General features: G+C 37.5%; 1 protein-coding gene and 1 non-coding gene across 6 annotated transcripts in view; one reads left to right on the forward strand and one right to left on the reverse strand.

The window, feature by feature from the left end:
• IPO11 (importin 11) overlaps positions 1–12,206 on the reverse strand; it is a 185,143-nt gene that overhangs the window by 22,025 nt on the left and 150,912 nt on the right. For 4 of the 5 annotated variants that reach the window (XM_037062876.1, XM_037062880.1, XM_037062878.1 and 1 more), the window contains one exon: positions 3,751–3,846. In XM_037062876.1, coding sequence (XP_036918771.1) covers positions 3,751–3,846 — 96 coding nt within the window. Of the gene's footprint in view, positions 1–3,750; positions 3,847–12,206 lie in introns of those variants that run through there. The other variant, XR_005068903.1, reaches the window with a different exon arrangement.
• Positions 11,041–11,176, forward strand: LOC118998879 (small nucleolar RNA SNORA21). The gene has a single exon (XR_005068966.1). It is a non-coding gene; the product is annotated as a small nucleolar RNA SNORA21 (small nucleolar RNA).

Here is a 12,206-nt window from a genome sequence, read left to right on the forward strand (position 1 = left end):
TCTCTGATGTTAAAAAACAACAAAGACATGGGGAAAAGAGATTACTTGCCTGGCACTGTCACTGTTATGAACTGTAATGCCAACTATACTGTGATGAGGGAAATCAGTCCACAAATGAAGTGAATGTGCTCAGGAGATGGAGAAGAACCAGGTGTTTGAAGATACTGTGAGGACTCAAATAGCTAATCCTAGAGCCACGTACCCACAGTTGTGTTGTTGTCAGAGATACTAATTCTCTACTGTTAAAGCCAGTTGACTGATGGTTTCTCTTACTTGCAGCTGTCTGTCCTTTTACATAAATACCTTATCAAAAATTCATTTCTCTGCTCATGCCCAGAAAGTCTCCCTCTTCTGATACATCTATTTCCTTGAAAACATACACATTCATTCCTAATGTTTCTCTTTTTACCATGGTAGTTAGTTAGCAAACTCAGAGCTAAGTTTTAGACGTATATGCCACAGGTATATGCATACAATCAGTTTCTTTAAATTTCTTCAATCCTGTGTTAACAGTTTTGGTCAAAAGGAGCATTCTTATGCATTGCCTCATGTCCTCTATGTTCACTAGATCACATATGAAAGCAACTAACTACGTGTTGTACAAGGGGGCACCCCCCCAAAACCAGTATTTATAAAAAACTATGCCTTTATTCTTCAATGTTTAAACTTCAGTCACCTTCAAAGTACTTTCTATTTGATGTAATACACCTATTGAGACTTTTTCCCACTGCTCAAAATGGTTTTTGAGTTAATCAATTTTCATTAGCCTTTTAGTGGTTCTGCCATTTTTTGTTTCACCTCTTCCACAATGGCAAAACACTTCCCCTTGAGGACTTCTTCATCAGGGGAAATGAACAAACAAAAATTGCTTGGGGCACGACTGGGTGAAGAGGGAGGGTGGGGAACAGGGGTCATGCTGGTTTTGATCAAAAACTGAACACTCAGAGCAATGTGGGCAGGTGTGCTCAGAAATCACCCATCATGCAATGGGCAAGCACGTTGAGTCTTCAAAAAAAATTCACTGAGGCCAAATGTAGCTTCTCACAACAACACAAGCTGGCACACTGATAGAAATGGGCTCCTAGAACACTTATCTCACAGGGAGAGCCTGTACTACAAGAGGCCAGCCCTTTGTGTATCAACAGTATAGACAAAGTGCCATGAAGGAACAGAGAAGAATGCAATGAATTCTTCCTGAGAGTCTGGGAAGGATTCTAGAGGTAGGTATTTGCCAAACAGGCCAAGACCGAGGGCATGACATGCCCAGGAGAGAAAAACGTTGTAATTCAAGCAACGTGTGTAAAACTGAATGGCACATACAGGGAACGATGAGGAATCTAAAGAGGTAAGAGAGAAGGCCAGTAATGTAAATTGAGGGTTAGCACAGAAGAATGCACCAAGTTTAGTCTGTAAGAAATTAAGCTTTTAAGAAACGCAGCAGAATGAATCAGAAAAGGAGAACTAAGGAAGAGGGATGGCAGAGGAGGTCACTGGGACCTATGCAAATCTGGGTAGCATACAGGTGATAATGTCAGAATTTGGGAACCATGGTTTCTTCTTGTATTCTCTGCTCTATTCTGAAGAACCATCAGGTGGGTCAATGTATTAAGTGAAGGAGGAAAAAAAATGCTGTTGGAGCCTAAATTTATGAGTTTCTTTATGGCCAGTATGTTTTACACATTCTAGCTACAAAAACCACAGCTCGAGTCTTTTTCTAATAAATTTTAGTGCCTCTTAAGCATCCTGAAATGCTGACTAAACCCTCTCTTCCTTTTTACTTCCCAAACATTGGCAAGGGTTGTAAATCTCATTTCCAATTTGCCGAAAAACAAAATATTTAAGGAAAAAAAGGAAAACCACTAATGATAAGCATAAGACAAATTTCTGGTTTAATGAAGTAAAATCTCTACTAACTAAAATACAAACATATAAAGAAACCCATTCAAAAAATGATATGGACCACCATACACAAAAATTAGGTCAGAATTGATTAAACACTTCAATGTAAGACATAAAACTTCGAGAAGAAAGTGCAGACATTAGTGTTAATGATGATTTTCCTGGGGCGGGGGGGGGGGGGGGGGGATCTGATTCCAAAAGCAAAGGTAACAAAAGCAAAATAAACAAACAGAAACATCAAACTAAAAAGCCTCTGCATGGCAAAGAAAATCATCAACAAAATGAAAAGGTAACCTACTGAGTTAGAGAAAATATTTGCAAATCATACCTCTGAGAAGGTGTTAATATTCACACTATGTAAGGAACTCATACAACTCAACGGCAAAAAAAATCCAATTAAAAAAAGGGCAGATCTAAATAGACATTTGAAGACACACAGATGGTGGACAGGTACAGGAAAAGATGTTTAACATCACCAATCATCTGGGAAATGCAAATCAAAACTGTGGTGAGGTATCACCTCAGGGCTATTAGAATGGCATTTATCAAAAAGACAAGAAACAATGAGTGTTGGTGAGGATGTAGAGAAAAGGGAACCCATGCACATTGCTGAGGAGGTTAAGTTGGTATAACCACTATGAGAAACAATATGGAGGCTCCTCAAAAAATCAGAACTAGCATATAGTCCAGCAATTCCGTTTCTGGGTATTTATAAAAAGAAAATAAAAATTGGTTTGTAATCACAGAAGTTTGAGGTTCCTACTTCATCTGAACTCCTATGTTCTCTAAAGTTAAGTTACATGTCAGACACTTTATTTACACATATTTAATAAGATTCAACAACATATGCCTGCTTTCTATATTTTTCAACAAAATATGATTCAAAGAGCAATTTTTCCCATTTGCTATAGATGGGAAAACAGGCCTAATTCATCCCTGAGGAAAAATTCAAAGTGGTCTGAAAATCACAAAGCCTTGCTTATCATTATATGAAACATGCCCTTTATCAATAGTAATAATAAGTAAGATGAGGTAATTCTACTAACTACAAAAGGATACAATGATTGATTTTTAAAAAAATTCAGATTAATAGTTATATAGATATGAGATTATCAGCATTCATGATAACATGATTTTAACTATTCTCTTTAGAGCCAGGCAAGTACCACATGACCCTCTAGTTATCTCAAAGGTGCCAGTGATGCTAAAAACAGGCAAATACAAAAACAGGATGCTGACTCATCCCCTTTTCCTGATGACTTGCGTGAAAGGCCGGGAAACTTTTTATTTGAAAAACAGAACATACTCTGGAATCTAATGAACAAATTGAACTAAAAAGCAAAACAGAGACAGACTAAAGAGAGCAGGATGACAGCTAGGTGGGGAGGGGACACCGGGGAGATTAGGAGTGGAGGGGTCAAGCAAAAAGGAAAAGGACAAGTGTGGTGACTGAGGTGGGGAGAGGGTATATGGGGGATAAGTGATCATGGGAAAAATACAATAAAAAAATAAAGTCAGTGAAGTACAAGAGATTCAAACTTAGCTCTGCTTGATTAAAAAATACTCAAAACGTCTTTAAAAAAGTCATATGCTAAAATGCACTTGGATTTAAAAATAATCAAATCATAAAATGATAATTAGACCAAAGAAGTCCAATTCAGAGTTTTACTTGAACAAAATAAATCTGATCTCAAGATTAGACAATAGATATTATAAGAAAAATAAAAAAAATAGTTGCTATACTGTTTTTATATAGTGATAGGAAACAAAACTCATGCAGGATATAATTAATTACCAACCCCCACCCCGTTTTTGTCCAAGTACAATTAATTAAATGATCCATCCACCTACTCTTTGTAAGTTCTGGTTTCAGGATCTTCCGTCATGACATCATGCAGGCCCTCCACTGAGATGTTTATAATTCCACAGAATTTATCTTGAATAACACTAGAATACAAGAAGAGCAGAACAGGTTAAACTGGAGTATTTCAACAGGTATTTTCTTTTTCCTAATTATACTCTTGATGATGAAGAGAAACGTAGTTCTAAAATACAAAAAAAAAAACCCCTTTCAAACTATTTCTTGTACATAACATTAAAATTTTCTCTTTCACTGGATTATCTTGTGTTTAACTAGCAGAAGCATAGATTACATAGGAAAGAGATGCTTTACCATTATTTAACTTATTATAATAATCTTGTGTTGATTTTATAGCTAGAAAGGTAAAGATACAAAAATGTTAAAGATTAAAAATCTTTTAAGAGGAACCATCCGGAAAAACAGAAGACAAGCCATAGACTGGGAAATGAATATTTGTAAAACATGTATCTGACAAAGGACTTGGGTCTAGAATATATAAAAAACTGAAAACTCAGTAAGACAACTCAATTTAAAAATGGGCAAATATTTAAATAGACACCTCACCAAAGAATACATAGAGATGTCATATCGGCACCTAAAAAGATGCTCTACGTGTATCATTAGTTATGAGAAATGCAAATTAGAACCACACTGAGATTTTAATTAAAAATAAAAGTAAGAAGATTGACAATACCAAGTGCTGGCAAGGATGAGAAACAACAGAACCTCCCACACAGAATATTGCTGGTAAGAATGAAAAATGGCACATCCATTTTGGAAAACACACTGGCAATGTTTAGGAAGGTAAACACACTCCACATAACCAAGCAATGCAATTCCTAAATATTTACCAAACACCACAACAATATCTTTGGATCTGTATATGAATATTTATGAGTGTTATTCATAAAATCCGAAGCTGCAAATGATCTCAATGTCTATCAAATAGCGAATAGATAAAAAACTATGGGAAAACTTATTTATTGGAACAGCAGTCAGCTTAATAAAAAGGAACAGAACAGATACATGCAAGAAAAACAGTAGCCTAAGAAATAAAATATACCCAAAAGGCTACATATTGTTGAGACTCTATTTATATGGCTTTCTAGAAAGGCAAAATTATTTATTTGATCAGTGGCTGCCAGGTAAAAAACTAAAGGGAACTTTTTGGGGTGATGGGAATATTCTATATCTTGAGTGTGTGAGTGGTTACATGCTGTGTGTATCTGTCAAAACTGTATGCTGGCCCTGGTTAGGGAGCTCAGTTGGCCGGAGTGTCATCCCAATATGCCAAGGTTGTGGATTCGATTCCCAGTCAAGACACATACAAGAATCAACCAATGAATGCATAAACAAGTGGAACAACAAATCAATGCTTTTTTTTCTTTCTCTCCCTTCCTCACTTAAAAATGAAAAAGAAAAAAAGAAATCCTGCATGCTTAAAAGAGGTTTCACTACATGTAAACTATGAGGCCTGTCCCCCCAAAATTCAACCATTGTTAATATAACGAGAAGTTTGTAGACACCCATGCAACCTGGCAGCCAAGGAGAGTGGACGGGAATGTGTATGTGTGAACAATGATGACTTCACTGTACTAGTCAGTAGGGACGGTAGACACTGTTGAGTGAGCATGTGTACTGTGTGGCTGTCACATTCAAAATGACTGAGTGAGTAGAGCAACAAATCTGCATCAAATTTTGTATTAAGATTGAACATTCCTCTGCAGAAACTATTCAGATGATTCAAAAGGCCACAGCAATGGGCAACTGGTGTTTGGCAACATGTCTGCTCATGCGCCATGTCTCATGCACGTTTCTGGCGAAACATCAAACCACCCAGGTGACTCGGCCCCCCTACAGCCAAGATTAGGTGCCCTGCAACTTCTGGCTTTTCCCATAACTAAAATGACCTTTGAAAGGGAAGAGATTTCAGATCTTCCCTTTCAGCAAAATAGGATGGGGTAGCTGATGGCAACTGGGTGAACTGTGTGAGGTCTCAAGGTGTCTTCTTTGAAGGGGACTGAGGTGTCATTGTCCTGTGTGTAATGTTATCTTGTACATTCTTCAGCAACTTCCTAGTTTTCATATTACCTGGCTGGATACTCTCTGGACAGGCCATGTATACCTTAATAAACCTGACTTGAAAAAGTGGGAGTACATACCCTACCCATGGGCACACTAAATTATACTACTTGATTTTAAAACCAACTGAATAAATTATAACTTTTGTCTCCACAGAACTTACCCCTATCAGGGATATACAGTGTTTCTCATACTGCATTAACATCTGTAACTGATTTTTTAAATGTAAAGTAGTTCCCAATGTCATCACTTTGGGCCACGCATTCCCATCTCTGTAAAGTCAAAACTCTTTGTCTATACATTCAAATGTGATCAGATTTTAGAAAACGAAATCACCACATGAACAAATAATAACCAGGTGATGTCGTTTGAGTACATTTTAGTCTGCATATAATACTCTAATGCAGGAGTATAAACTCCTGATGTTACTGTGCTTCCTTTATATAAGAAAGAGCGAGCCTCTGAAGAAACATATACACAGTCTACATTATCAGGCCTTATTGAGAAACACCTTGGAATAAAAAAATTTAAATAAAAATTTAAAAAACGACGTTTTTTATTGAGAATTCCACTACTCTGCAATCCTACTTAAGTTAATTCATTTTTCTAGGTGTTGGTCTCCTTGTATATAAAAATGAAGGCTGGAGTCAGGGATGGCAAACCAATGGAGGAAAAGCCATTTCCCTTCTCACGGCAAGCAGTTCACCCCTAATCCATCAGAGCGTGCCGAGCAGGCAGGGTCTCGGAGCCCCGTTCGGCCCCGGTCAACACAGTGGCATTCTGGCCAGCTTTCAACCACTGACCGCGGTTAGTTAAAACAGACAAAGCCCTCTCAGCTACAGCTTCCAAGGCTCTTTACAGTGCTTTCTGTAATGCTGTTTAGGAAGAATCCACTCAGACACCTGCCTTTTCTACTCACATCACCTCAAAGCATCAAAAAATATCACAAGAAATCAGTGTAATTTCTGACTACTGTGCATTTGCTCAAAAGACGGATTATGAATTTTCCTAACAGATACCTGGCGACCTGAGGGTGACCGTGTTCTGCTACGCGGGGGAGTGTTAACTGCAAGGGAGTGTATTGGAGAGGAAAGAATGGTAAAATGGACAACCAGCTCATCTGATTACAGGTTTTCCTCCAAATTGCCATACTGATCAATGTTGGTGTTACCAGGACAGGCACACATGTTTCTGAGAAGGTAGTAAGTTATACCTCTGTGACATGTAATTATGAAAAAGTAATGAGCAATATGCTGAATTAATAAATGATACAGTTCTAGTGCCTTAGGCCTCAATTCAGACATGAGCATTCACAACACACAGCCTTGAGGCTAAGAACAGGTTTTGATAAATCAGACTGCAGCAGAGATAAAATAAACTTTACACAAGTCTTGCCAAAAGACTTCACCCCTTTCTCAAAAATGATGAGATTGTTTAGATGACACTGCTGGAACCAGAATATACCTTGAAAAGTTCTAAGAAAAATCTTTTGAGTTCAGAAACTTGAGATGTACTGAAAGCGAAAATATAGAATTAATGAAAGACTGACCAAAAAAAGGTGTTAAAAATTAGAATAAAGAACGGATAATGATATTCACAGAAGACGACTGGACACAGGCTGGAGGAAACTGTTCCAAACTCTGCTCAGCCTGCTCATGCTGTCCTGGCCCTGCTCATTCAGGTTCAGAGAGCTCAGTTAAGTGATGCGACCCCGGGACTTGACCCTCCCGCTTCCCGCCTTTGCCTCCAGCTGAATTTCTAGCTCTACCAAGTGACCTGCTTGGACAGAGGACTGTCTAGTGAGGGTAAAGGAAGAGAGGTGAGGCAACCCCAGTCGGTGGTAGGTCAGTAACTCATCAGTGGAATGTGACATGCTGCACAGAAAAGGGCTTGGGGGGCAGACATTTATCTAGCTGGAGTTTGTGGGGTGGGGAGGGTGGGTGAAGTCCAGGAGACTGGAAAAACCATGTTCACCCCGGAGTACCTATTACTGCCAGCAGGGATGAGGCACAGACTTGAAGTTCAAAATAGGGGAGGATGATTATGGCCCAAAGTGGAAAGGTATGAAAACTGGCTTTGATGGGAAGAGTTGATTCTATAGGAAAAAAGAAGGACTGAAGGAAATGAGTGGAAAGGAAGTGGCCACATTCTGGGATGGGTAAAAGGACAAATTATATAATGATTATCTTCAAAGAATTCAAGTTCAAAAAGCACTCAAAAGCACTCAATTACCACATTAAGCAGTTCTGGAAAAATACCACCCAAATATTAGGGATAACAAAGAGCCACAAAAGGCTTGGCTTTCCTGGCGTATGGAACGCATATTCAAAGAAAATAGTAGCAGTAAGTTATACAATCCTGTCCCCCTTTTTAAGTATCTTAAAAATGTGTAAAATAACATTTTAAAATAAAGGCTTTAAAATCTATTTCTTTTAAACAGTATTCATTGTGAAGTGCTGAATATTAAGCTTTTGCTTAACTTATTCGCAATATTCTAAACCTCGCCTTTTACAAATTAAGGATCAATCTTGTATTTTAAAATATACAACTATTCTGAATAAAATGCTGTAAATTGTGATTAAACATTTAAAATATAACAGTCAAAAGAGAGCTATAAACCCTCAGAGGAATAAAAGAAAATAGGTTTGGACAAAAAAAGAGGAAATAATAAAAGGCATGTACTTAGATAATCTAATATACGCTCTCTCTTCAAATACAAAAAACAGGAACTAGGCATTACTTTGAGTTTTCCTTTTTTTAAATAAAAAACACCCCAAATATTTTGTATATTATTCGAGTTATGAGAAATACTTTACTAGAATAATTCTCTGTGTGTCATCTTCTAACTGTCCTCTCATGTACATTCACTGACATCCGGTGTCAGATGTAATGTGGAAAAGTGAAGGTAGAAAGAGAAAGCATGTAATTTTAGGTCTCATTCAGTTCTTAACCCCTCAAACCAGTACCAAATGACTGAGAAGTGTTAACCAAGACATAGAACTCTAGAGTCCTAAAAAGATTAGCTGAACTCCTCCTATCTTCTATACTACAGTTTTAAAAAAAAAATCCACACACACAGACTAGAGCTAAAACAAAACAAAACAACGTGATTACTGAATATTACTGCCAAAGCTTTACGTTTTGGTGGGGTCCCTTGAGCAGACTTCAAAAAGACTGGCTCATGCAGTAATAATAAGTATGAGGTGTGGTTATGCTAGGACACCAATTAATTTATAAAGAAAGAAGTTATTAGAATAAGAGGTCATATTAGCCAGGCCAACCCTTCCTAATAGCTCACCAGAGTTAAGTTCATTCACTTTAGTTAACATTTCACGAGACCATAAAATATGTCTGCCACCATCACAGGCCCTGGGGATAACACATATGGCCACCCTCAGGAAACTCAGAAACTAAAGGAAGCTTAAAGTCTAGTGCCCATAATTTTGTGTGCACATAGGGAAGTGGTTGCACTTTAGAATGTTACCTGTTCTATGGTTTACAGAAGAAAAAAAAACAGAAAAACTGTGTTGCAAACTGAGGAGCTCATCATGAACTGAAAGTCTTCAGGAAAGACAAAGAAACTGAAGAACAAATGAGATTTTCTTTTTTTGTTTTAAATCAAGTTATGGTATTCTGAATGGTTAACTGCCACTTACAGTTTTACAGGTATTTCCGACTCACTACCTGGCACACACCTAAAGTCAGTGCATCCTTTCACCTGGATGGTGCTGCCGAAGTACTGGAAAATCGTAACTCTAGTTTGCATCCCTGGTCCCAAGGGACTTAATCATTCTACCTCCACTCAAGATCTTAGAATTTTCAAGTTAATTCATATTTCACTGATCGTGTTAGGAGATGCTCCTCCTAAACAAGCCCCGATTTTGATATAAAGGTATTTTCATTTCACAGTGCTAAATGGGATCCATCTGACCTGTTTCTTTTTAACTGAGGGCTTCAAGTATGCAAATGAATGCTTTCTATTCCAGTCTCTTACATTTCATTCTTTCTCCTTTAATTAAGAACTTTCAAGGCCTACCAAGAGCCTCAGCAATTTCTATTGACTCCACCTCTCCAAAAGTACATTGCTTTACCCTTCCTTTCACTACTTCCAAGCAGTTAAGTCAGCACCTCCTGATACAATAGTTCCTGACTCCTCTATCTGCTCTTCCAACGTTCTTCCTCCATTTTCCACTCAACTCACACTTCCTCAGTGAAGCCTTTCCTGCCCACTCTTGAACCCACTGTAACTGAGCATCGTCCTTTGAATTTCTGGCAGTGTAACACCTCTGCAATAGGTTGCATGTGGCATGCAACTCATGTGGCAACATTTATACCACCTTGTCCTAATGTCCTTTAAGTTTTCATGCCTGCTCTCCATGAGTCTGTAAGTAACTTGCAGCAGAGCCCATAGGTTATATTTACATGTTTATTATGCATAATGTGAGAACACTCAATAAATAATCATGGGAGTTAATGACCCCCCAAAAGCTTTTCAACCTCATTTTTACTTCATATTACAAGCATAGAGAGCTAAGTTGCAGATACTGTAATACAACTTATTACTCTACACTAGACATGAGGCAGAACATGGAACAGAAGACAGCTGTGTGGGAACCTATTTCTGAGACAGTCACTTGAGAAAATGCAGAGTTTAACACCAAGGATGAAAGAGGAGAATGAAAGGAAAAGATCAGAAGTGAAGTAAATCCAAAGGGGAAAAAGTGTGAATGAGCAGAACATTTGCCTCCTTCTTACTTGCCACAAATTCTTTTCCTTCTCTTATTTTACAAACTTGGCTGATAACGTTTATTCACACAGGCTCAAGTTACAAATAGGCTTCAGAAAGAAGACAGGCCCTTTCAAAGATCTGCTAGTTTTGTTTTTCAATTATGTGTTTTCAGGTATGTGGTAAGTGATGTTACAGATATACAAAGATGAAATAAACAGGTGAAAATGTGCAAAACTGTACTCAGTAAGCACAGACCAACTGACCGTTTACAACAATTCCACATAGTTTTCAGTAAACTTTTTAGTCAAATGTGTACAAGTGAAATCATAGTTCTTACTCTTGACTTAGTTCCTAAAGGAATATTTTAAGGCATTTTCTGGGTGTGTAAAAGTATCTGTCTGTAAAGTATATGAATTGCAAAAACTTTATGAAACGTGATTTTTTCTTGTTTAAAAAAATATGTACTTAGCCCTTTTGAAAAGCACTCACTGGGCCTTTCACTAATGACCCACAGAGCCGCCAAGAAAGGGCAAAGTGAAAACCCCGCTTCCGGGTGAAGTGGCAGCGTGTCCTGCTGTTTTGCTTCAGTCGGTGGCAGGACAAGGGAAAAGAAAAATATGCAATTAAAAATCAATCCATCTTCCTGTGTTTACTAACCCAATTTAAAAAGCCATGCAGACTTAAAACTGTTTGACCTTTTGTATCATTAGGAACCTAACTACAAGTGTTCAGAAAACAAAATGCCTTTAGAAAGATAAAAAATTAATCCCCAAGGGCACAAGTAAATGAAATACTCTAATATTCATTTAGTTAGCCTAAATAGTAGACATTAAATGGGAATTTTAGCTTCTTTCTTCTTTTCCCATTTTTATTCGTATTTTTTAGTGAGCATTTTACATTTCTGTTTTTTTCATGTAACTGATCCACTGTCACAGAGCATGAGCCTGAAATCTCTTCTCGGTGATGGTTCACACACTTGCATCACATCTTCACTCCCTCGGACGGAGAAGGAGAGCAGGCGTGCAGACACACACAAAGTTTTCAGTTACCCTTTTTGAACAGTTTCATAATATAAAATTGATGATTCACAGTTTTTCATAGTTGCAGGCCCAAGAAAAAACGAAATCACTTTAAAATCTCTTCAGATCTAACCAGACAATAATTATACTATTTGTATACCACAATTAATATTTGAAATTAATTTCACATTGTTGTATCTTAAATATAGGCAGTCAGTCAAATTATGATAATTTAAAGAAATAAAAAGCTTTTAAGCACTAAAAGCCACAACCAAATGAAATACTCTCTTAGCTATACTCTTCTGCTTATGTTGTTAACAGGATGTAGCAAAGAGCAACAGTTTAGTGAAAGGAAATGGCAAAAGAAACAGCCTTGATTTATCAGTCTTACCACGAGATTTCTACTACGTCAGAGGCACAAAGTGGTGACATTTACGCTAAAATTAGTTTGTTTTTTCCCCCTCTAGATATTTTCCAGGACCAAGGCTGCAAATACTTTTGTAACTTAGATGGAAACATATCCTTTCTATACAGCCATTCTCTGCATGGTCATGGAAAAGTTTATTAATAAATCTAGATCCCCTGAAAAATACAAGCAAGGAAATGGAATAAAATA

This window comes from Sturnira hondurensis, unplaced genomic scaffold (genome assembly GCF_014824575.4).
Source record: "Sturnira hondurensis isolate 20B ecotype Veracruz unplaced genomic scaffold, ASM1482457v3 Scaffold0014384, whole genome shotgun sequence".
NCBI lineage: Eukaryota > Metazoa > Chordata > Mammalia > Chiroptera > Phyllostomidae > Sturnira > Sturnira hondurensis.